This window comes from Arvicanthis niloticus, chromosome 14, assembly GCF_011762505.2.
Source record: "Arvicanthis niloticus isolate mArvNil1 chromosome 14, mArvNil1.pat.X, whole genome shotgun sequence".
Taxonomy (NCBI): Eukaryota; Metazoa; Chordata; class Mammalia; order Rodentia; family Muridae; genus Arvicanthis; species Arvicanthis niloticus.
The window spans coordinates 48383044-48410336 of NC_047671.1; the positions used below are offsets into that span (position 1 = coordinate 48383044).

Consider the following 27293-nt stretch of genomic DNA (forward strand, 5'->3'; position numbering starts at 1 on the left):
CCATCTGCACTGCACACTGCTTAGCAGAAAACCTTAGGTGACCGGGCGCTCCTGGAAACCTGAGAAGCACATTACCCTGTAGCCTGATGCCTTATTCCCTCAGCAGATGGGGATGAGGTCAGTGCTGTTCCAAGTGTTCCCTGGTACACGCAGAGGAGCCTAAGTTCTGAGCAGACTATGGAGAGAATGCTGCCCCCACCCCAACCCACACCAGATGTTCAAGGACGTGGGCTACAGTTAGAAGGAAAGCCAATGTCAGGGAACAGTCCAACCTGTCCATGGCCTAGGAACCCTTTTAGGAACTGACATGAAGGACATGATCTGAGTAGACATGAACACATTTAAATATAAGAATGGTAACAGTAGCTTTACTTATGAAAGCAAAGTGTTTGATGCAATCTAAATGGTGCTAGCTCCCAAGGTGTGGCCTTACTACGGGAAATCAGAACATCTTAAAATGCAATGTGGTTTTGAGGGCAGAAAAGGTTTGATTTTAGGAAGGTTATGGTACTACTTTTTAATATAGAAGGATATAAACCATGAGAGAAAAAAGAACATGACACAACGCACATATGAGCCCTTTCTTTCCCAAGGTAAGGGGTTCACTGTCCTCTCTGTGCCTCTGCTCATATAGATCAGTCTTCACAATCATAGGAGTTATCGTCACCATCCAAGTGTCCACTGAGGACCGACCCTGCTGCTGGCACACCTGGCATGTGTTAATTTGCACAGTAACCCTAGGCCGTCCAGCAGAGCCCAAGGCCTCAGTTCCTACCCTGCACATCTCTGCTCACAGAACAGGTCCACTCCCTGATCTCTGTGACAATTGGAGATTGTGGCAAACCACTGTCCCTAACTGACAAGAATCCAAGACAAAGGCTCACCAAAAGTCATCCATAATCATCCATGGAGACAGACTTCCCATTGGGGCAGTCTAGAGCTTTCTGCCAGGACACTGTATAGCTACTCTTGGTACACACTTCTCTATGAACATCACTGTTGGAAGCAGGGCACTAATTCTCTCACTCAAGCATGAGCTCCTTATACACAAGGCCTTCTTCTCACATCCCTATACCATGAAGGCACCACGGAAATCTCAGCTGCACATTGGGACCGGTCTTGGTGTCTACAGGTAGCAGCCTTATGTCAGATGCTGCAATGAATAGTTTTGTTAATCCTCAAGTCTACCCTCTAGGGTGAGCACTATTTTCCCTCCTACAGATAAGCAAACTGAAGATGAAGGAGGCAACGCTCTCTACTGTGGTAAAGCTGGAATAAAAACCAATATTGGCTGACTTCCAATAGATCATGAGGCCTTCACTCCAGTGATGGATTAACTGCTTACTCTTTGAACATTTACAGGTTCGTGCTATGCAGCTTTGGCTAGCCTGGTACATTCTATGTGGATCAGGCTAGCTTGAGACTTGCAGAACTCCTCTCCTGTTATCTCTGTCTCCCAACTGCTAGGACAAACATTTCTTGTCACAAAAATTGAAATATGACTGTGTACTTTACAGTCTTGTCCTCAATTATTGAGAAGAACTCAGAAGTCTTCCGATAAAAAGGTGTGGTTCATTTGTGGTGATATTTCTCTTCCACTTGGAACAGAGAGGGAGTAATTCTTTAATTCAGTAATTAATTCTAAATATGTTAAGGTGTCAACACAGAAAAGAGTAAGAGTAAGCAGAAGGCCCTGCTTCCCACAGGCACATGCTAGTGAACATGTGACCCCTCCAACAGTAATTCCATACCAAGTTAGGGGAGAAGGGCTGTTTCTATGACCTGCCGACCAAGGTGGGACCTTGGGCAGCACCAGAGCCAAGATCCTGGTGTGCAACAGGGAGAAGAGGCTCAGGTTCTTGCCCAGACACCTTTCTCAGCAATGGAACCAGGCAGGACACAAGAAGACAGAGCCTTCAGGACACCAAAGGCCAGCAGCACATAGTAAGGCTAACAATGCCCATAGCAAGCCATGGAGGCAACAGGGACATCTCTACACACCATCCTGTCCCCGGGTAGCAGAGACTCACGTTTTTCTGTGGACGGAACAGCATGGAAGAGGGTCAGGGGCCTCTCGCTGCACGATGGGGGCTTGGAGTCGCTGCTTTTCTTCCGGGACAGATGGAGCTGGGCATTGGTGAGGGGCACATCAGGCACCGTGTTGAATATCTGCATATCAGGGTGACAAAAGTTACACAGTTCTATGAGCTAGGAAGAAAGCTAAGGCCTGCATCACTATGACCAGAGCTTGGTGGTGACTTAGAACAGGGAGGAAAAGCTGGGAAAGGCCTCCAGCATTTGTTGGCCTCCACAGAGACACTTCTAGGAACCAGGTTTGGGCACTTTCTCTAGGAACTGATCCTAGAGTTCAAGTCTCCTTTTAATCCTTTCTGATGTATGCAAAAGACTGGAAAGAAACAGAGATAATCTAAACCACTGTCTGCTAACAGTGACAGTGTTTTACTGCCCTGATCCAGAACCAATTAATCCAAATGCCCTTCCTTTCTTCATTGGGTCTCGTCCCCAGTTATTTACAACTGCTTCACAATTTTATTTCAGACCATAAAACATATTTCAATTATGTTCCCAAACTTACACAGAACAGGGAACATTTTTCCTCCTCACCAACTATCCTCGGTGAATACAGCCTTATTCCTTTATCAGTTCCGTGTTAACTGTGAAGGTGAGCTTTATCATATTTCAAAGGACAGAGGTGGGTGACTGACACACACACACATGCATGTGCACACATGTACCAATTTGGAAAATGTACAAAAGTCTAAAAAATAAACCCCTTAGAGTGCTATTATTTGCAGATTATAACTTTTAAGGTTTTGTATCCTTATACATTTTTAAAAATCATTTTGTTGTTATTACTTAAGACTGCATATAGTTACTCTTTTAATTGTTATGACAAATAGCAGGCAGGAATCAACTTAAAAGAGTTTGATTTATGATATAAGGGTACAGTCTATTGTAATATAGATGTGAGTTAAGGATGTAGTTATCATAGTGTGGATGAGAGGTAAGGGTGCCATCTATCACAGTGTGAACCTGAGCTAAGGGTACCATCTATCAAGGTGTGGGCATGATTAAGGATGCTGTCTATCAAGGTGTGAACCTGAAGTAAGGGTGCTATCTATCACAGTGTGGACCTGAGGTAAGGAAGCCATCTATCACAGTTTGGAAGTCATGGTGGGAGCAGCCTACAGCTGTGGCAGCAGGTGCACAAGGCTGCTTGCTCACATCTCAATGGATCAGAAATCTGAGACAGACTAGAGAAAATGGGCTATAATCCCCAAAATCTGCTCTCAGTGACCACTTCTTCCAGATATGCTCCACATCCCCAAAGTTCCATGAACTCCTCAAATAAGAGTTTCAAATGCAAGCCTTTGGGGGACATTGCACACTGAATTCACATCAGTGTAAGAGAGAGACTAAGACCTTTCCAACCCTTCCTTGCTTTACTATAGGGTTTCTTTAGCACTATGGCCGGCACATACATGGTGCTTACCATCTGGAAGTAGCAGCCACTTACCATGGCTCCTGGGAAGCCAGGCACAGCAATCTGTGCTTTACAAGCAGCTCACTCACAGTTCTCAGCAATTCTGCACAGCTTCTAATGTCCCAGCATTTTACAAAGAGCCAAAGCATACAAAACTGAGGCTGTCCCAGTTATAGACATAATTACAGAAGACAACACAGGCTCCCCTCTCTTAGATGCCTCTGTAAATGCATATGATAATGACACTCATTCAAACAATCACCAAAATTCTTTTTGAACACCCACTTTGCAGAGGAACCCTAAGTGTAGCAGTGAATGAAACAATTGTGTTCCCTGGGGTTAGAGGACTTACAATCCAGTGGCTGTGATTTACTAAGTAAGTAGCTGTGATTTGCCACACCAGGCATGGAGCTGAGTGCTTTGTATGAATTCTCATTAATGCTAAACACACTTTTCCACAGCTGAGATTATATCCTTTATATGGTTTTATATCCTACTTATCTCATGGAACATTATATTGCAGCATTCAAAGATGATTCCTATGGGTTACATAACCACCTCAACTTTTCTGAGATACTAAAACTGACAGATCCTTTTGTTATAACCTCTTACACTCCAGCATTGGCCTCCTGGATGTCCTCTTTCCAGCAGTCAGAGTCGTAGGAGGACAGTGGTGGCCATCTCCATCCCCTTCACTTATGGCTGACTCTAAGTATCCCACAATTGTTCTTGTGGTCCTCTTCTTTGTGTATCTATTTTAAAGCAATGTCCAAAGCTGATATGCAGAAAACTAAGTCACAGGAGTTATGAGAGTTTCAGCTGGAACAGCTGTTCTCTCAGGGATGGCAGATCCTTGGCTCTGATGATGCCAGCCAGCTGGTTAAGGCAGTCTCACTCCCAAACACAGCTGTCGGGAAGGAAGACCACATTGTTACATTTTCTCGGTTAGACTCAAACTTGAAACAGGATCAACTGAGTAACTGTGTAGAGCTGAGATCAACTGGGGCAAGGGTTAGGAAGAGGAAAAGAAACTTTCATTTCCAGAGCAGCCCCTAGTAATAAGCTGACTGACTGGCGCTAGCCACTTGGGCAATCTCTTGGAGTCTTTAAATGTAACAAAAATGGAGGGGCTGTGGTTACTGTTGAGCCCAAGAGCTGCAACCTCTAAGGAGCTCTCCTTCCCTCGTTCCCAACCCACGCTGAGCCTCAGCCACTCTGCAGTTGATATATCAACGAGCACTCTCACTGACAGTTAAAATGGCTCCTAGATATGTGTGCTTGTGCCAGCTGAGCTCTGAGCTGGGCATCTCACCTGACTCCTCCCCAAGCTGAAGGTCAACATAGCATAGGGCACAGCATTACAAGAGCCATCTCTGATCCTGCCCTGTGGCTGGGTCCAGGGACCTGAAGCCCTGGGGTTGCAACAGCCATTCAATCAGTTCATCCTCTCCAGCCAAACTTCATGTGAAGCAACTGCCCCAGTCCCATGAGAATGGATTGTTAGCAAGTAATGGCATCTCTTAGAACTCTTTTGCCTCTGGTCCAGTACCTTCAGCAATCCCTTGCTGAGAGCATCTAGTAATGAATCCAGAGTTGGGGACAGGCCAGGTCCTAGTAGCCTCCCATGACTCTGCCTCTGGCATCCAGATATTATCTATCTTCCTAATGAAGAAAGATATATCCACTATCCACTATAGTATAATGGGGGAAGATGGCAGGTTGTATTTTAACTTCATTTGTCAATAACAAGGAGAACATCTATTCTTTCTAATAACTGTGGCAGATGTTCATTTAGACACAGACTAAGTTTTGAGTAAGATGCATATTTACACAGATGTATGAAAGACTGCCCCACAAACACAGTAGGAAGTGACATAGGAGCACAAGAAGGAGAATGTCTCTCAGCTCATTTGTTATTTTCTTGTAAAATTATGTAAGCAGACCACAATCAGCTCTACAAGGGAAATTTTACCATGGGTAGGAACTACAGACCCAAAGACCAGTTCTATGAGTCTGATTATGAGCCAGGTACAGGGGTCTAAAGAACTCTGTTAAGCTGTCCTTGGGATTAAATACAATGTAATATGCACAAGATCACACTGCAAAATCTAAAGTGCTAGGCACAGGACCAACACCTTGTTATTATTATGAGTGATTTTTCCTAAATACAAGGGCACCTTTGTAAACGAAGCCACCTTGACACAGACAGCAAGGGGTTGGCATGGTGGTATAGGACTAATCTGGATACCCAGGAGATAAAAGCAGGAGGTTTGCTTTACAAGTTCAAGTCAAGGCTGGGCTACATCCTGAGTTCAAAGCCTGGGATGCATACGTAGCAAGAATGTGGAAATTACTGTCCACATGGCTGCTGCTCATTTTGAACACTTCAATCCATGCCAATTGATTTTCCAGCTACCTTGTGGCCATGCCAAGGCTTTGTTTGTGCTAGAAGTTTAAACTGGAATTCTCATGAGTCTGAATTACACAGCTCTGTTGGCTACTCCAATCCCATCACACAAATGGAGTTTTCCTCGGGTCGTGAAGAAAGCTGCTGTACAACAGACCCTGTAATCTACAAGCATTAACTCATACAATCTACAAGGTCTACCACGTGGTGGGAACAATGTACTCATTTCACAGAGACTTTCCAAATTAGCACAAAGAGGAAAGCTTTATTCTGTGCCCCAAGTGTCCTACTCATACTCTCTGACTTACAAACTAATTCCAACTTAATCAGGAATGCCTTACACATAAAAGCTAGGAAGACTGTGACCCTGCCAGGAGCCACAAGAGAATAAAATAAAAATACAACTGCGAGGAACCTTTCCAAGTATCCCCAATTTCAAGTTCCCTGTGAGTAGAATTAACACATCCATAAACACCAGGCTCCTTTTTTCTCCTTAAGCCAGGCAGGACAGTGTCAGGGTTGGCCTCTGCTGTCAGCCAGCCTTGGGTGAGCTCTGGGTCTTGATGCACACTTACACACCACCAGACCTTACTGTCTGTGATAGCTACCATACTACCATATCAACATAGTAAATATAAGAAGGGAATTTAAAGGACTTCGATGTGTAAAAAGCAAAGGAAATTTGAAGTTCGAGGGACCTGAGGTCAGATACTGCCTTTATCACCTACTAACTGTATTATCTCAGTCAAGGTCTTTAACCCCTCTGAGCCCATTTCCCTTATAAAGATGAGCATATAACACTTGCTTTGCACAACTTTTGAAAAGACAAAGAATATAAGATGAATAAACATTACACTGGAAGAGCACAGGCAGGAAGCATTGTAGTGTAAATGTTAGTGACACAAAATCCACTGAGTGTTGTTATGCTGTTATATTTACATGCCTTAAAGGTATGAATTATTCCCTTCACAGTACCAGGGAGATGCAGTTACTGACATCTTGTAGAGGAGGAAACCGAGTCTCACAAAAATCAACTGATTGGTCCAAGGTCACACAGCTAGACAAAGACCTAGATGGCCTGACTGACTAAGGCCTAGCTAGCTGGGTCTTCTTGTGTGTTATGAGAGACAGATGACAGAGCATAAAGATCACAAGCTCTGTGGGCTGGCAGATTAGATCTTAGGCTTTTGATAGGTCTGTGCCCTTGAGCAAATTATATAAGTGTTTTAACCTCCAAATGTCTCAACCACAAAAAGGCCCAGGACCACAGTGAGGGCTAAGGCACCTACTGGTTTGGCCTTTGCTGTGCAAAAGACATTTTTGTATTTAAGACAGAGACAGAGAGACAGAGACAAAGAGACAGAGACAGAGAGACTGAAAGACAGAAAGACAGAAACATAAAGTATAAGAATAAGAAGGAAATAAACAGATCTTGAAAACGAATTACTTATGGTCAAGACAGGAGAATTCAATCTGTAAGTGTAAATTGAATTACGTTCCTTACAAACTATCAGCCTTACCTGCCTGTAGCCATGTTAGTATTGATGGTCTTTTCCCCTGTGTGACTTACAGAGCTTAAGGGTTTGGGGCTCTTTTCAGGCCCATCTAGATGCTGTGGAGCCCTGACACTTGCGGAATTTGTTCTTAGCTGTGTTGCTCACACATTTTTACACCTTTGCTAATCCTGGCTGTCACATGTTCCTGCAATTGAAAAGGATTAGGAGTCTCTCTGTAAAGTGTGCCCTGTACTCTTTATTACGTGCTGTGGTTTGTATAAGAGGAAAATCAGGTCATGATGAAGAGCTCCGAGTCTATAGCCGACTCAGTAAATCACTCTCCAGCCTTGGTGATCACAATGTAGACTAGCAGCCTGGCTGACAGCGGACACTGGGAACTGCTCTTGAGACACACATTCATCAGGGTCTCAGGTAACACTAGAGTAGATGAGGAACACTCGCCTGGGGAAGGGAGGGCCGCAGCTCCTCTGCTCACTGGATCTGATGAAGCACAAGGCAGGTGGAGCCTGAAGCCCAGCAACTTCAAGCCTGTGACTCAGGCAAGCCACTGCAGGGCTTCTTTGTCATCAATGGTGAAGAAGCCAAATCCAGAGGCTATAGCTAGAGAGGTTTTTAAGGGACAGTTGGAAATCCTAAACCCTGCTGCTCTCAGCATTTGGGAGTAGGACAGAGATCAATAATTTGGAAAGTAGTTTGGGGAATTTTACTTAAAATCTTTAAAAAGGAACCATTATTCTTAGTAACTAAAGACACATACATACAGGGATGGTGTGTGTGTGTGTGTGTGTGTGTGTGTGTGTGTGTGTGTGCATGCGCTGTGATTTTCCCTATCTCCAGAAAGAGCCTAATTTCCCACTACCTCTGCTAATAGAAAAGAATTACATAAAATGCAACATCGAACCATAGTCCCATTCGAGGGATATTAAAAAGTGTTAGTTTACCTAGAGTGAAACAGCGGTAACTATGTACTCAAACTGACAAACTCACTACATTAACAGAGTATTCTACACAGCAGTTGCTGTTAAGAAGGAAGATGTTATAGGGCCAAGAGGAAGCACTGTGTCCCAATGCACAGGTCCATCTGCCTTGCTTCCTCAGGGTTACAAAGACAGGGTCCAAATGAACAGCAGGATGCTTGCAGTGAATCTGGCTGGGCACATGCTATCATTATTAGTGTTGATTTTGCATACCAACAAATGTCAAATATTAAGAAAGTGAAAAGCAAATGTGAAAACCTGCCAGTTGCAGATTAACCAACTGCATATTAATTAATATACAATTTGTGTATAAAGTCAAAGAAGAGTGCAATAAATTTGGTGCCATCAACATTTTTGGGGGGAGACAAGGGCAAATGAAGGCAATTATTGAGTAGGCCCAAATTGCACTGACTGCCTGGAGGGTGACTATTATCTCACTGAGGATACAAGGTGCACAGAGCTGGGCTCTTACCTTGTGTATTCAGTAAGACCATCTATGGTTGCTAGCTCATCTCTGGCACATGAGATCAAGAGCTGACATATGTTCAAAAAGATACACTTCTGACAGTTGATGGTTAAAGATCTTCTGTCACGTCTTACACATGATGTCAGCACCACACATGGCTCACAGGCATGGGTACACAGACAGAAACACCCTCCTATTTCTCCAGAAACCTTCTCCAGAGCCACAGCCAAAAGAAATGCCATAAACTGTCACAGAACCCAAGGAATCAATCTCCTATTGTGTGTTAGAACTGAACAGTGCACTGTAACACATACAACCAGCCTGAAGCACGGTAAGAAGGCAATGTGTTTTCCTGACATGTGTCTGTTCTTCCTCAGCATCTACAACTTTAAAAGCCATCAACACATTAACCCTTAGAAAGTGATTTTATTTCTAACTAGAAACATAAATATTATCTCTACTCTAATCCTAAGTATTTGTGTACTTGATAGTTTAAGCCTTCAGGTTAAACTGTGAGATGGGGAGGACTCTACTCATATAGAATTGGAAATTTTAAAGAAGTAACCATTAATGTAAAGTAAACGTGTTGAACTTTCAATTCAAACACTTTCAACTGTGTTCTTCTCTAGTGGCCACAGATGCCAGTGAAGATCCAGGCATAGAGACCCTGGTGGAAAATTATTTTCAGGCATTTGAGGAGAATACCTATTGATTTCCACACTGGCTGCAGCAGTATGTGAGTCTATTGGCAGTATGTAGCGATGTCTCATCTCCACATATGCCAGCATTTCTTGTCATTTATCTTTTTGATGGCAGCCATTCTGGCTTACTGAGATGCAATCTCAAACTAGTCTTACTTTGCATTTTCCTGGTGGAAAAAGATGCTGAACTTTTTCTTGAACGCTGCTAGGAAAATTAAATGATATGATAGCTATGCAGCTGCTTAGACAGTATCTCATGAACAAGTCGTAAGTAAAAGCTATTTTTATCAAGTTATGTTTCTGGACCGTATTTATTAAAACTATCCATCAGTTCAACTGAATTAAAAAAATCAGTATGTATGACCAACATGGACACATGGAAAGCTCACAGATCCTCAAACATTACTGTATCTTACACATTTTTCTGTTCTACCTTTTCTTATTCAGGGACACTTGCTTCCTAATAACTTTGCAGAATACCGTCTCCCTCCCAGATCAGCTGGAACAGAGACTCTAGACCTTTGAGACCCAGTACTCGTGTGGCTCCTATGCTTTCCCTAGCCAGTCTGAAGGGGTATCACTAAGACTCCGATGAAGGACACAGGAAGGGTCTCAGGAAACAGAAAGAGCTCAGAAAGAAGGAAGTTTCTACACTCACAGGCACTGTCTGGAACATGTGTAGACTGTATTAGCTCATTTTACATTACTCGAGTAAAATATCTCAGGCCACGTAACTTTCTGAAGAAAAGAAACTTAGTCTAGCTCATAGTTCTGTAGGCTTAAGGCCAAGGAACCATATCTGATTGCAGCCTTCTTGCAAGTTTAGGTGTAGGGCATTGAAACCTAAGAGACAAAGTGCATGTATGTAAGAGATAGGAGGAGGGAGAGAGTTATGGAGAGAGTGAAGGGGAGGGAAGAAGAAAAAGGAGGAGGAGGAGAAGGAGGAAGAAGAGGAGGAAGGAGGGAGGTGGGAGAATCCTTTTGCATTTTGATCGCTCTCTTACAAAACCATTAGTATTAAATCAGAGGTTCAGTCTGAATGCCAACATCAAAGAGGTTGGAAAACTATTAGTCTGATCAGTAAGTAAATGCCCCAGCCTGGCAGAAGAGGTGAGTGCTACAGAAAGAGAAAAGAGAGAGAGAAGGGAAAGGACTGAGTCTATGACATTCTACATGCAGAAATCTGGCAGTCCCCACTGAAGCCACTTGACAGTGGTAAAGAAAACATGCCATGTAGTTCTCAAGGTGGAAGAGAGTTCCATCCAGGTGATGGAAACAGCAATTGCTAAGGACTTGAAATATAAGCGTACCTGACATGTCCAAGGAACCATAGAGCTGTCAAAGCCAAGGAGGCAGCAGGAGACATGAGAGAGAAGATACAGACTGTCTGGGACTCACAGGCTCCTATCAAGAATGGCCTTCTATCCCAGCCATGTGGGGAGTCATTGGAAAGCTTAGATAGTGCACAACTGATATCAGCTGACTTGGCATGTCAGAAGTGTCATTGGTAGGTGATACCAGAATAAACAGGTCTAGGTGGGAAAGAGGAGGCAAATTAGGAGGCTCTTGTCAAAATTCAGACCAGGGGTGACGGTGGCTTGCATTATTGTTATCAATAATATTGTTGTGTAAAAGGAATGGTCAGAATCTAAATTTGTTTTCCACAAATTTACTCATTCTAGGCAAAGGCTTTATTTAGAAAGGGGAACATGTATTATTATTTTTATTTAAATCAAATTCCAGAGTCACGTCTGTGAAAAAGCCACCTGGGGCAATCTGCACAGGTTCTGAGAGGCTTCTCAGGGATTTGTTTCTAAGAGTAGTGAGACTGAGCAGGCCTCAAATGGTGTTAAAGTATTTCATGATTAATGGGGGTTGGAGGTTGGTCTTGAGACACACTGTTGTACTTGGGAGCTCTTAGTAACTGTGTTCACTTGGCGAGATCAAGCTAGCCAGAATTCCAGCAAGGATGAGGGAAGGGCTTGGGAGGCCCCGCCCTACTGAGGAGCTGCTGGCATTGATGGCAGGGGGAGAAAGATTGATTATTTTCCTTTAGGACTGTGGCACCTGGAGGCTTCACATGTTTTCATGGATATAGTTGTGCCCTTGTGCATGTAGGTAATGACTGACTGGACTAAGCTGGATTTTAAGAGAGAAGGCCATGAAGGTAGTAAAGTGTATACTTGAGGAGTCCAGGAAGAGTTGGAGGAGAAAAGCATTTCACACCTTTATACAGCTCTCTAAGAAAACAATGTTTTAACAAACAATAGAGCAGATACTCCAGTGCTTAAAGGCAAAGATCACAAGCAAATATAAACACATTCAAATGCACACACATGAATACATGCATGAACATGTGTACGAAAACTTGTACTATCTATATAATCAAAATCCAGACAACAGAAAAAAACAGATGAGAACACTTCAGCGTACCTAATAGTAACAAGCCCACACAGTTCTAAGATAACCAAGTAAAAAGTAAAACGGTTTTCTAAACTGTGGCTCATAATAGTACCCCTTCTCTGGAAGTCAAAGAGAAACAGCAACAAAGAGTGCCCAGCACTGTCCCTGAGACAGAACAAGGACTCAGTGAGACTCTGCCCATCCCCACACCTCTAGAGACACTAAGAGCCACTGCTGTCACCTCTACCAGTACTCTCACATTTATCACCACCACAACCATGACAATCAGCTGCTACTTCACCATTATCATCCCAGTTCAAGTACCATTAGCAATGCAAACCTAATCAAGTTTGAAAGTCAATTCCAATGTGGCCCCCACCCACAGAGCTGAACACCCAACTCTCTCCCACAAGGGCCCACTTCTGCCTCACCTTCTCATGGTTCTCTATTAAGATCTCGATGACAATGTTCTGAAACTTGATGTCCATGATGGCCGCCACGGTTTCTTCCTGAGGTCGCAGCAAGGTGGGTCCAAATACCACGCCAAGGTTTGCCACAGTCATCAGATTCTGCTTGTGGTTGTTAGCAACACTGGAAAGGGGAAAGAACAAGTGAGAGATGTCACACACACCTGGACGGCTCACCTCCATGGGTGCATCTGACTTTCCTGCCTGCATCTAGAGGAGGCAAGACTCAGGATCCATCCTTGGATGCCAGGAGTCAAAGTGCAGGTTTTCTTTTGTACCTTCAACTACAGTGTTCACAGATCTCATTCAGCATTCACTTCAGGATATAATTCCCACTTTGCCTAAAACAACCGGCCAATCAGCCAACCAGTCAAGGCTATCAGCCAGGTGAGGAGGTTTTGCTCACCTAAGTCACTGCTCTCTAAGTCCAGGTAACTCCTCATCCGACTTGATTACTACTTCAGTACCTGTCTGCTTCTTAAACCACCAAGGGGTTTTCCCTCTGCATTGTCTCCAATGCAAATCAAGAAGCTCCTGGTTTTATTCATTTGCAAAAATAAGCTCAAAATAGATATAGCTTTCTTTCAAAAGGAAAGAGCTGGTATCTAACCACATCGGGAAATTTGGTACTCTAAACACTAAGTATTAAAGCCCATTTGATTAAACATGAGGCTTGCATTAAGTGAAACATATGACATCAACAGAAATAAAAAATGCACTACTGTTTATCTGTGTGTTTATACTGCATGTACACTCAAAGTTTAAAGAAGGGATGAGGTCAGTAGTAGCCTAGTCAGAGTAATCTGCTAAATACACATGCATATTTTTAGGCAAACAACTATTCAAAATACATATATCTGAACTCCATGCCCAAACTATAAACTTCAGTGGTTCATAAGCCCCTTGAATAAAACCTTAGGAATTCTTTAGTGGCAATAAACAAGTTCATGCCATTCAGCTCTGTTAGAAAATACTAGAAGACTCCTTAATCACCTACCTGCTGGAAGAAGGAAGCTATTCATTATTAACTTGAATCTAGAGAGAAATCCGGGAAGAGATACTTTCCATAGACTGAGGTCCCCAGCGTTCAGTGCTATTGACACTTAGTATCTTTCATGAAAGCCTAGCAATGCCTGCCCTGTTTCTCCTGTAGACTTCCATTATGTAGGAGAAAGGATTCCCTTACTTTAAATGTCTATTTCTAAACCTAGTCTTTACTGAAATTCTACTTCAAACAAATTTAACATTGGATATACACTTTGGGATATGTACAGTTTTATAGATTAGATGTACACTTATGGATACTCATAGAAGAAGCATGCCTTTCCCCAACTCCTCTCTATGCTTCTGCTACTTCCCAGCTGTGGGTCACTTGACAAGTAATGTACTTTGTCAAACATGAAGGTGTTGGGTCCCTCCTCTCTTTAAAATGAGTAGTAAAGTTGGATCGACTACCCACTTCATGCATGCGATTCGGGTTGAATGTGATCACGCATAGGAAGTGTACTGATGAGAATAATTTTCTACCATCTTCCTCCTCTGCTCCCACCTCTCTGCTCTTGCCCATGTCACTCCTTGGCTTAGAATGTTCTTGTTATTTCTGTGCTTGACAAATCTCTGTAAGGCTCAGCTCACATGGTCCCTTGCTTTCTGCACCTGCCCTGGTCTCTTCCTAGTCCTCCATCCCAGACTCAGACAGATGTTCTCACTCAGTGATGATGTCTCCACCATGAGAATGAACACAGAGACTGAGGTATTGAACTTGACAGAGCCAGTGATAAACAGAATGACACTTAATGAAACTTAAAAGCATGATGGGAACTTCTTGGTAGATGTAAGACTAATATTCTCAGCCAACAGAAATGTCTAATGATTATCAATAATGTGGGGATAATTGTACCTGAACTATCCCAACCTCCCTTTTCAAAGTCTCAGGCTGTGTTCCACTTCTTAGATTTAATTAATGAGTAATAATTACTCTGATTTGCAGGCCCTGAGGTCCAAAGGCATTTGGAAACACAGTACAGTAATTCTGGGTTGGCAACTCTGAATATAAATAGGCTTGAGGCTACCCAAGAAATTCATTTCCCGTTTAATGATCCATTTTATTCTGGAACTTAAAACACATTGATCTAAGTCTTGAGAAACTTTTCAGTGACAAGCTTGTACCTTCTCGTTGCTACTATTATATCTGGGCACTGAAGAAATAAATTGTTCTGTCACTTGATTACTTCGGCTCGCAACTTGGTACAGCTTGGTTCATTACTCCAGAGTGAATTATTAACGACTTGAGATCTCTGTATGTTCCAGAGAGGAAGGCCTAGACCTCAGCCTCTGCTGGCACCAGCCATGAATTAGAGCTTGACGGATTTACAGATGTGTGGGAAGCAGGCTGGCAGGGTGCTGGGAAGCCGGTCCAGCGGAAGCCTCGGGACTCATTCATTAGTGAGATCCATAAAACACTAAGCCTGCCTTCTGTCCTCTTAATTGAACTGCCTGGGCTTCTCTTTACACAGCTCAGGACGGCATGCTGAATCTTGTCTTCAAATCCACACACACATGCTTCTTGTGTACTGAAGTGTGCACTGACTTGTGCCTTTCAGCGCACCATGTCCACATGGGCTACTCTGCTGAGGTGCCTTCCACAAACACTGCAAGTAGAGCTGTCTTTTTGCAAGCTCGCCTTTGAGGGTGCAGAGGACGAGTTCACCTGTGAGGGTACGGAAGGAAGCCCTTGCTCCTTCTGTGACCCTCAGGGAAGTTGCTGGGGATCTTCACCCTATGTTCCATGCAACTGGATAACAGTTAGCATGTGAAGAACAAGTTTCAGTGATGATGGGCATGCTAGAGGGACTCCGGTCATCTTTGTTTCAAGGGAAATTAGCTAGACAGTCTGGATCTGATACCTTTTGGGAGAGAGAAAGGGGGAAATCACTTCCAGATGAGACCGGGGTTGTAATACAGACAGCATCATGACGGGCAGGACAGTAGCCAACTCCTTTAGAGGCCTATTTTAAAAGGCCTCATACTGCATAGGGATCACATCTGTTTTCCTTGAGTTGAAATGGGAATTAGGGCTATGTAAGTGCTGTTTTTTTTTATAACCACAGACTGCCACAAAGGCCTCCAAATACCTGTAAGCCTAGAGCAGGTTTTACAATCTGTTTGTCTCTGAGGCCTGGGTGCCTATGTCTCCTGGACATGATGTGGTGGTGGCAGGCAGGGTCTACACAGATTCTATGGCTGTAGTAGGTTCTAATAAAGGATGATGGAGGCTTTACAAAAGGACCTAGAATGTTTTGTGTACATTTGGCTTTTATACTAACTCTAGATTAGTAGTTTGAAACTTTTTGACAATAGGAAATGTTTTCATACAACACACATATACATGCACAGCATACATATACCCAACAGTAAGTGGGATGCATCTGTTGTTTTATACACTCTTTTAAAATTTACTAAATTGATTTTGCAACCCACTTTTGCACCAAGAACTACAATTTGCAAGGAGCATAAGTGTGCAAACACCAATTTCTACATAGACAAAAATAAAGCTGAGGGAGATGGCCACCCAATGGTTAAAGTCAGAGAAAGAGCGGCTGGATGGAAATCAGGTCATGTGGCCTTCTCACAAAGGAAACAGGAACGAAGACACCCAACATTTAATATGGGAAGACTGGTGAAGCATAGGTAACTAGTCAATCTCTTGGCATGGTATATCAGCCTAATAAAGAACAGTTGCTACTATCATGGTGCTAGGGCACAGAAGAGGGTCATAACAGGTACCAGTTTAAAGGCATACTACAGTAATGTTTAATAGCTGTTTTGTTCTGGGGCAAGGGTAAGTACGTATCCCATTGTGTGTGCATATATATACACCAACAGCTTCATGCCCTAACCTACCTATCAAGCAACCTAAGTTCATCCTGCAAAGCCAACTCTGGGTAGCGCATGTCTACTGCAGTTGCACCAAGCTTGTTCTTTTAAACCAAGTTTCCCATTCCATCCTTCAGGGCACTTCTACACTGACTGCTCCCTTTTCTTAAGTGTTCCAAGACTAAAGCTGGATGATGACCTTGAAGTACCTCCTGTAGAGGATGCAGACAGGTACCAAGCAGGCTTAAGGCTAATACTCCTGAAAGTTAGAGAGTGGGTGGGAGCTCGAGCAACAGTAAATATCACCTTAGTTGCTAACACCTTCTTGGGGAAGCCCCAAGGCTGGGCCGAGGATTCACTAGAAATGAAGCTGCTATTTTGTGGTTAACCAGCTAAGTGTTAAGTTTCCAGGGTTGTTAATCTGGTTGCTTTCACCAATTTCGAACCCCTAAGTGTGTGTTGCCTAGATACCACTTGGACTTTCTGAGGTGTGACTAGTATGGAGGGTGTTGGGGGACTATGGCAAGAAAGCCCATCAGTGTCATAAATACAGCTTTTCTGTGCTATCCCCAAAGAAAAGAGTAACAGAAGTAGCTCTGTATGGCTGCTGTGGTCACATTAATTCCTAGGAATGGTTATTTAGTGAATGGCCACACTCCCGGCTTTGAATAATTAATGGAGTATAATTTCTGAAGAGTACTTTTATAGCCCCACTTGCCCTTCATGAGAGCGCTTTCAGACAGGCACTCTATTGGCCATGATTATACAGCTGAGGACCCTGGAACACTGAGAAGTCAAGAAGACACTTGTGCTCACACAGCCAGGATGGAGCTAACTCAGTAGAGCCTGTCCTGCCAGAGCTTTCAGCTGTTCCCACACAACTAATGACAAGAGGTATCCTTGCTCCTCATAAACCCCATAAAAAGTAATAGAGAGGTGTCACAGAGTCACTTAGGGAGAAACAAGGGCTATGATGAAGGGATGAAAAGGAGAAAGGCTGGTCCTTCATCCATGACATAGACTGCTGAGCTGAAACAGGAAGGAAGGGAATGACCATGTGACTACCTCCAAAAGTCTGAAAGCAGTATCAGACTACACCACTTCTTTCCCTTCCTACCATACATATGGCTGTCTACTTGGTAAAATGATGAACTGACCCTTGAATATGACAGAATAGTATTTATACCTGGCTGGCACAGCCAGGGAGCTGCTTTCTAATGGTGTAAGAATAAAGTCATCAGGTATATAAATTAAAAGGAAGGGTGCTGGCAAAATGGTTTTTATAGCCCCAGACCAATAAAATGATAGCTAAGGGATGCTAACTCAGGCTACTCTCTTTCCTCCAAGATGTTTCAAGGCTCGATGAATATGAATAACTTGCTTCTGCTTCTAATGGCATAAATGGCCATGTTTCTGGATGGACACAGATGCCTGCTGAGTTGTCCCTATTGGCCAGAATGACATATGTCAACTTTGGGCCCACTTGCAGAGACCCAGTTGATCCTAAACATTCTTTGGAGCAACAGAAGAGAGCTGTGGGGGAAACAGAGATGAGAGACTGTGTGCACACAGTCTGCACCCTAAGTAGAGGTCTTCTGAGGACCAGGTACACAACCAGCTCCATTTCTATTGAGCTCACCTTGAAGTCAATACTACTCTCTTTAAAATCCACCAAAGGTCCCTTGCCTATTTTAAACTTCAAGCTGAAAGCTGTTGGCAGGCATTGTGGTGGTTTCTCAAAAATCACACACAAAATTGTCATCTGGCCCAGTAATTCTAATTCCAGGCACACAAATGGAAGAACTACAAGCACAGACTCGAGGTATCTGTACATCCACCTTCATGACCACTCTCTTCACCACTGTTCTAAGATGTCGGGTGCCTGTGGTGTTATGGAGGGTTCAGCAAGACATGATCTACACCTGCACTGGAGTGCTACACAGCTTCAAAAGAAATGGAGTTCTGGTGAACATAACATGGATAAACTCTGAGAATATTACATTAGGTGAAACAAACCAGTCAAAGGGGTCAATACTGTCTGATTCACTTACAGTGATATTCCATTTCAGACTCAGGGACAAAACTGTGAGCAGTGCAGGATGGGAGAGGACAGAAGAGAGTGGTTGTTCCAAGGTGCAGAGGTTAGGTTCTGCAAAAGGAAAGACTTGCAGATGGCCAGGGTGGCAGATGTATACCATACATGTATTTACACCACTTGACTATAGTCTTAAAAATCTTACACATACTGTGTAATAATAAAAGTTGATGATCCAAAGGGAAGAGGAAAGCATTTGTGTGATGCCTTTGCTAAGTCCTATGTATCGGTGACATAAAGGTGATTCTCTGTCACACTTTCCTTTTCTCTTTCACCTCTGGGCCTTGTATCTTTCTTCCTAGTTCTGATCCTCAATGCCTTGGGAATCTGACAGCCCTCTTTACCTGGCTGTCTCCTAGGCCATTCTCACTTCCTCAGAGGGGTCTTTCTGGTCACCCACAGTAGGTCGGGTCTTGAACTAAACTTGTAGCTCCCCAGTTATCCAGAGTCAGCACATACTACATAATAACTGTGTCACCATTCACAGAGGTGTCCATGTTTGTTCCCTCCACTTAGCACAAGTTCCAAGAGTACACAAATGGTGAGAGCCTCCCTGCTACTGCCCCAGTGTCAGGTACAGTATGAGATATAACTTTTTGAGGGTGAAGAAAGAAATAACATGCGGATGCTGTGGAGGCTGCCATCTTGAAAATGCACAGAAGACCAGCAGTACTTAGTTTCTGCTTCACACTTTCATGTAACCTACCGGGTTCTCAGATCTTCGCTCATGCCAGGGGCAGTGGAAGGCAGCCAGGGCAGCTGCCCTGACAGCTATGGTACATGACAAACCAGGTATCACCGTTGACTACACTAGTCTGCAAGGTATGAGGCCATCAAATAGTTAGAGGGTATAATAATCATAGGAATTACCTAATGTGTATTATATAATATAGCATAATGCACAAATTATTATGTTGGTCTTCTTCCAAAACATTTGTCATAGCTTCTAGGATAGAGTATCCTACATAACTTTTTTCATTAGATCTGTTGCTCAAATCCCTCTCTCTTCTGCCTGCCTTTAATTATTACAGTGATTACCATCAATAACTAACAGCAGTATTAGCCAAGTGTTTTCTGAGAAGTGGGCATTAAGTATTTCATCAATTACCTCATTTGATCTTTAAAATTATCCCATGAATTAGGTCCCAATATTGTTCAGCACTACAAAGTTACAACTCTGACAAGTTACATATCTAGTAAGTGGCAGACATGGAATGTGATGCCAGTCTGATGGCAGAGCTACTGACCCTCAGGGTTCTGTGGGGTGGTGCTGTATAGGCATGGGGCAGTCCTCCCCTGCTGTTCTTCCTTTCCACACAGCCCATGTTTAGGGATATCATGTGGCAAAGGAAAACTGGATTGTGTAGTTCTGTTTGGAAGTTATTAAAAGCAATCAAGGATATTAGTTCATCTATGGCCGATAACAGTCTAGACCATCCCCAAGTTTCTCTATTGGGAATACACCAAACTGGGCCACAGGGATTACTATCTCCCAAGGAATGGGCACGGCTCTCTCAGGAAAAGAACTGGAACTCTCATTGTCACTTGTAAGTCGGGCATGGCCTTTAGTGTCCCCAAATTCATCAGCCTGGGTTTGTTTATTTCTCTTAGTTCTTTCTAGTAAGAAGTAAGTATGTTGTTTAGAATTAGGGATCTGGCTCTAAAAGGTTAAGATAGTCACCTTTCTTGAGTAGCCTGTAGCCAAAGTAGCTCTGCTCTTAGGCCCAATCTTCAGGCCCTAATGGGGACAAGCAGAAGAAAAATGCAGAGGAACTGACTCAGGACAACTCTTTTTTTTTTTTTTTTTTTTTTTTTTTCCTGGAAAACCACTTAACTATTCCAAATCATCTAACAGTTGATTCTAATGCCCAATGTAACTAGCTCTTGCAAGGACTTTATAATTTATAAAATGCTTTCAAATTTATTACCACACCATTAAAAAGTTATTTCTCAGACTTAGAGAAATGCTAAATGGTAAACATGGGGGGAACACTAGCTAGATATGCATATATGTAAATGACAGCATCAAGGGCTGCTCTGTACTGATTCCTGTCTGTGTGACACTTTCCTCAGGGATGGGATCCACTGCCTGTAAACCACTACTGTCCAAACTTGCAGGTCAAGGACTGAAGTGCACTCTGATCCAGCAGAGAAGTCTCAAACCCTTATCTATTCTTCTGTTATCAAATAATTTCCAGCGTCTGCCATGTGTCTGGAACTGCTTTAAGCACTGGAGATGCTGCAATAAACAAAATGACCTCCCCCCCAACACCCCTGGTTCTTTGCCTTAGATAAGTTTTCATTTTGTATGGTAAGGCAGATACTAAATAAAGTATATGGTCCAATGGTAAAAGAGCACACTGAAAGGGGACATGGAATACTGGAGCTATGTCGCACATTTAAAAGGTGATCTGGGCAGTAGAAGGAGACATGCAGTAAACATCTGGAGGAAGTAAAGATGTCGGCCTGGTGATTCCTGGGAAGTCACATGCAGAAGAGCAGTAGGTGTGGACACATTAAGGTTACAGGGTGCATGGCATGCTGGCAACACAAAATGAAAGCCGGTGCACCTGGAGCATGGTGAGCAGAGGGGAAAATAGCAAAAGTCAGACAGGCTACGGAGCTGGGGCAGCAAAGCCTGGAGGGCTTTGCAGGCCACTGTGAGCGCTGTGTTCTTTACTGAGTGAGATGAAAAGCAGTTAGAAAATTCTCACCCGAGGGGAAACCCAATATCAGCAGTGCCTCTCTCCCATCTCAGAAAGGTCTCAGCTACTAAGACTAAAATGTTCAAACTCCATGGGTGTCTCACAGAGATGCACAGAGAAGGGGGCAGAGAGGAAGCTTCACAAACTGCCATCAAGTCCGGTAGAAAATCATGACGTACAAAGCACAATTCAGCATTGTTGGATTGCATCCGAGCAGTTAAATGTGCCAAACCCTGTTCCTGCTGCTCTGGCAGGTCTCTGTGCTTGCAGTCACCTGCCCTGGTCACTGAGGGGAAGGGCTCCACTGCAGGAAGTCCACTGGGGAAAGAATGGGCCTAAACTGGTGGTCTAGAGGAACAGGGTGGGGAGGGAGGTGTGGGGGCAGGGAAAGTGCATGTAGGTGTTGATCACCAGAACAGGACTAATATTAAACATTTTCAAGAAACATTTGTAGGATCTACTGAACTTAATCTGTGCATCCATCTTTATTGGGAAAAAAGCCCGTTAGCACCCGTCCTGTTTTACAGATAAAGCAGTAGAGGCAAATACTAAATCAAAGAAGGCAGCTTGAAGCCGAGCACTTGGCGCTTACGTCCCACACATTCCCATGGAAGGGAATGAAAACCACCCCTTTCGAGGGATGACCAAGACCCCAAATCTACACATGGGATTAAGTTTCTAAGAGAGAGGCTGGCAGATTGCTATGGAGAAGGAGAAACACATTTACATAGGCACTCATGCTGGGCGAATAGAACTCATTAAAGAAGACAATACACTCTTCACAGCCCACAGACACTGGAAAAGGTGAGTGTATTATACCTCATATGCCCCCACACTGCCCAATTTCTACATCAGCAACTCCCAGCCCCAGGTCCACTCAGCTGTCAAGTGACTCGAATTTGAATTCAAGTTCACATTCAAGGGCAGTACCAGCTCCTCTCGTTTGTTTAAGTTCAGTATCAACAAGCAGGAAGTGAAGATCGAAGATGAGAAAATGCACCTTTCTTTAGGCAAAGAAGAGCAGGCAGTGTCTGGTAACAGACACCACGTGATTCACAGAGGGAAGCTGAGATCTGGGACTCTGTTTCAATAGTCAGGCTCTCAGCAAGTGTCTTCTCAAAGCCCCAATCAAAGGGTTGCTTTCAAAGGGAAGTCAGTGTTTAATGACAAAATGCTAAAGTGTTTTCAATGTACAAGCATCAAAGCCTGACACCTTCAATGTTGCTATCTTGCTCTGAATGCTCAGTAGGCAAGGTGGTTGCCTACTGATGTGCTGCACACTCAGATGGCAGCAGAGACGGGGAAGACAAGTATAATGTGGGCCACAGCGTGGTAAGAACTATGCTATGCGCATTTTCTAGGAGGAAATCTTCAATTGCTTGCTTCAGCAGACCAATCTGGGTATGTGTCAATCCACAGAGCTGATACAATGTAAACAGCAGGTCCTCAGTAAACCCAGCTCTTCCCTACAGGCCCCACGGGCTGACCCATCTAGCATTCTAACGTTATGCTATGCCACCGCCACCGAGAAATAACACAGCACCAGAATTGCTGAGGAGGGCCATCTTTAGGTAGGGCAGATGGACAGGCTTCTACAGGGAGAGGATGAGAGTACAGAGGGCACAGAGTAGAAACCCACAACCTGGAAAGAACAAGGGATCATACTGCAGCAATAAGGGATCCCCAACCAGGAGCATCAGCGAGACCTTCCTTTGAAATCTCTCTAATGAACCCAAGCCAATTACATTCCAAACAAGTACCAAGGAATTCTGAAGGCAGTGTCAACAGCTGCTGAGGAGAGCCAAAAGGCTGAGAATACTTGTCACTCCTGTGGTTTCCCACATGATGATGGGAACACCCTGTGGCTTCCAGCAAGTCCCCTTTTTCCATATCTGTGGTCTCAACACATTTAAGAAGAGGCTCCTCCCAAAACATGTCACTAATAGACCCCACAGCTTCAGATACTTCTATACCAGGAGAAGGCAACACTGGGAATCTATTATATAAAACCACATTCACTTGGGCTATGTTAAAAGCTAAGTAATCATTAAACAGAGGTAGAAGACAAAGCCAACAAAAAGAGGAAAATGTTACAAAGATTCCTAGCCTTAATTCTTAACTTGTGGGGAGAGAAGATACAAGGCTCAGAGAGTCTCCCTGCTCAATGAGAGGCTAGCATTTGAGGAGAAAGTTCTGATGGAGATCATACTGTCAAACCCTACTTATCAGCTACTCAGAGTATTCCCAGTGCTTAATCACTCCCCAAAACAGTGCCACAAACTCCAGGTACATAAAGAACATTAAATATTTTTCTCCAGAATAAATTCATGGAATCAGAATTTACTATAAGGATTAATAAATTAATGCATACTGCCAGCATGCCACCCAGAAGACCTATATCTACTTATATTCCCACATACAATATTTTAGGGTACCTGTTCTCTTTAAGTCTTTTATTCCTTTCTTGCATGAAAATGAGGCATTATTATTTCCAAATTTTGTGACAAGCAGTTTATAATTTTGCACCCGTCTCATTTTCAGGTGCATTTATTTGATTAGTCACAACATTGAATCCTTCCCAAATGCTCCATGAAAAGTGCAGTGACTTCTATAAAGGCCATGCACGTAACAATCAGCAAAGATAACCAAAAGCAGCAGGTAAACAATAAGATTTATTGGGTAATAAATTCTGCACCTTAATTCTACATTATGAAAAACAAACAACTTTAAAGCTATTACAGTATTTCTGTCTTACAATCCACATATACTTTATATCAATTAATGCACATGTTACAAACTGGATGTTTCAGTCCCTGCATCTGATGCTGGGAAATGATGGCTCCTCCTGCTTTGGTATACAGCATTGGAATACTCTGAGATCTACTCACAACCATACATAAGGCTGAGACACAAATAAAAATGATGCCAACTTCTTGACTTAGAAGCTCCATGATATTAAGAACCATGTCAGTTTTGTTTGTTGCTGGGTACCTAGGATCTAGCACAGTGGGCATGAAGGGACATGAGCCTCAAAATTTTAGCTCAAGCAGTTCCAAAGTATCCCAGCTTGCTCCAGTAAGTATCATAGCACTTGGGAAGTTCTGCACACATGTTTGTTGCTGTCCACTCTGGAGGCCTAGGCTTCTACCTCCATGGTATGTAGGCTCACCAAAAAGTCAAGGTGAAGAGAATTCAGAGAAGTATCAAGTGTTCTCTACAAGATTGGATAGTGATGAAGAGGAAGATGAAGCAGGATTCCTGAGTTCAGGAAGAGAGGCCCTTAGAAGCAAGAGGCTACCAGAGATAGAAGGCTCCCTGTGTTGGTACCCATAAGCTGTACAATATGAATGCCTCCCTGGAGTCTGGGGGGCAATGGAACAACCACAGGGTATACAACCAGGCCACTTTAGCTGTGAGGCCCAGCTGGGTACCACAGAGAGGCAGTGGTTAGCAGAAGGCAGGACTGTCACAGAAGTGTTAGAATTGCCATTCTGAACTTGGGTAGGAGAAAGAAAGATCTGTGGTGAGAACTCATATACAACAGCCATTACATGGACGCTTAGTGCCAACTCTGAAGTTCTTGGGTGAAAGTGAACTTCTGTAAGCAACTCATCTGGCACATCTAGGAAGTCCTCCTGGCATCTGTAATTGCTAATGAAGCCGACTGGAGTATCAAGAGGGAGCTTCAACCTGAGGGGTAGGGGGTGGAGAAGACAAGGGGGATGGAGGTTCATCCAAAGGGGAGGGCAGAGCAGGCTCCCTGATGGGCAGAGGGATGAAGTAGGCATCAGGGCCATCCATACCCTTTACCTGCTGTCTCGCAGATAGAACCAGCAGGACCCACACTGATCCATATACAACCTACAGCTTCAAACAGAAAAATGGCAGGGACCACTGTGGGAGCGTGAGCAGGAAGTTACCGCTGCTCTCAGCAAGTTCCATGATTTCCAGACCTGGCCCCCAAACACAACAACAACAACACACACATGCACACACACACAAACATGCAAATACACATGCACATACACATACACACACATACATACACATGCACACACACACACACATGCACACACACATACACACATACTCACACATACACACACATGCACACACCTATGGCCATGGCAGATGTGTTTCCCTTTGGGAAGGGAGTACACCATTCTACTATGAAAATAAAATGTTTGCACGCTGTGTGCCTGATCCTCTCCTGTTTCTCTCCTCATTTTTTTAAAATTAAATTCTGGGTAGAAGATGTAGCAATAATAGAAATGTTGGCTTTTCCACAAAGCAATGACAAAGAAATATATAATCTAGATTTTGGATAAAAGAGTGTAGGAAACAGCCTTTCAAAGCAACACTGTGTATTAGGGTTGGGGAAGTGTAAAGAGAAAACATAAGGGATGGAAGAAATAAAGGCTATTCTCTGAACAACCTGAGCTCTGACAGATGACAAAGCAATGTGTGCCCAGATGCTAAGGAAAAGAGGGAGCAATCAATGACACTGAAAAGAAGAAGAGATCAGGGCTGCACAGACCCGTGAGGGCACATCTCCTCCACAAACTGAGGGCACTGACCTAAGACTGCATGCAGTCTCACTTTAAAGGTTTCAGGGTACTTTCTGCTAGCATATCATGGGGCTGAGAAATCAACCTCTATATGTAAAGGAAGGACTGTCTGAAGACCCAGGCAAGACTTGGTACACAGCTCCCCCGAGGAGGGAAAGAAAAGGTGCACACAAAGTCACAGAGCAATTATCTGTACCATCCTCATCTGTAAACCTGCATTCCTCCCCCTACACTCACTGTCCACGCCTAGCTCTCTGTGCTCGCAGCTCACAGTGAGGGAGCCTGGCATGTACATCTCACTCCCAGGAATGGTTCCCAATTGAGGGGCTGCTTCAGATCTGTTTACATCCTAAAGATATAGACACGAGTGTCCAGTCACAGTTAGGGAATAGGCTTGGGAAAACCAACTCCAGGCTCTTCATTTTTTGTCTACAAAGACAAAAAAAAAAAAACCAAGGGTATAGCCAAGTAGCGACTATTCTGGGTTTTGTGACCAAGACCTAAAAGAGAAAGAAAAAAAAGAGAGAAAGGTGAAAGGGGAAGGGGAGGGAGGGAGAAAAGGAGGGAGGAAGGGAAGGAGGGAGGGAAGAAGGGAGGAAAGGAGAAAGAGAAGGAAGGAGGGAGGGAGGGAGGGAAGGAGGGAGGATAGGAGGGAGGGAGGGAAGAAGGGAGGGAGGGAGAAAAGGGAAAGGGGAATAAATGAAGGAAGGGAAAGAGAGGGGGAGGAGAGAGGAAGGGAGGGAGAAGAAGGGAGGGAGAGAGGGAGGGAGAGGGGAAGGGGAGGAAGGGTGTAACCTCCACAAAGTCAGCTCACTGGGTGTGATTAAGCTTGAGATGAGCGTTGGTAATGAGTATGGGGAATGATGTCCAGCTGTAATGCTATGGGGGGGGGGTCAACAATCTAAAATTGCTTCACAGCAAAAAAGCTGAAGGAGAAAAGTTGTAACATGCTGGCACTACCCAGGCAGGTGACAGAACACCCTCTCACTTCTTACCAATACACTGCAGGCCACACGGTTTGGCTGCCATGAGTTATGTTATTCTTGTGAAAAGGCCCTTTGTTTGTCATGTTCTGCAGCTTCTTTACGGTGCGTGTGGACGTGGCCTCATTTCTCTTTGTAGAAGTGCTTATGACTACCGTCTCTAGTGCTCTATACCCCTCAACTCCAGAAAACCCTCAACCATTCTCTTAAAAAAAGTTTCTGCTGCTGTTTGAGAATGATCTGTGCCTACCAGGAGTCCACTGTAGCTAGAGGCTTGGCCCCCATGATACACTATCAGAAAGTACTGCGTAGCCTTTAAGGAGTGAGTGAGACAGAGCGAAGGTCCTTAGGTCGCTGGAGATGTGTCCACACGACTCATCTAGGCTCTTCTTCTTTCCAAGCTATGGCCATTTGCTCCTACTTGTATTCCTGCCACGATAGTCATCTTCTGGTGCCTTACTAAAGTTGAAGCAAATGAGCTTGACCTTTGAACCTCCCAAACTGAAAGCTAAATACACACCCCTTTTCTTTAAAAGTAGCCTGCTTCGGGCGTGAAACACTACTGACTAAAGCTAATTCTGTTCATACTCTGCAGTCTCAGCCATATAATAGAGCACATTTGG

The 27293-nt window shown here is 43.7% G+C and overlaps 1 protein-coding gene across 4 annotated transcripts in view; it reads right to left on the minus strand.

Annotated features, from left to right (window-relative positions):
- Arhgap26 (Rho GTPase activating protein 26) overlaps window positions 1–27293 on the minus strand; it is a 387815-nt gene that overhangs the window by 82396 nt on the left and 278126 nt on the right. For all 4 annotated transcript variants that reach the window (XM_034518108.2, XM_076912737.1, XM_076912736.1 and 1 more), the window contains exons 18-19: window positions 12408–12567; window positions 2031–2169 (exon numbers count right to left, since the gene is read on the minus strand). In XM_034518108.2, coding sequence (XP_034373999.1) covers window positions 2031–2169; window positions 12408–12567 — 299 coding nt within the window. The remainder of the gene's footprint in view (window positions 1–2030; window positions 2170–12407; window positions 12568–27293) is intronic.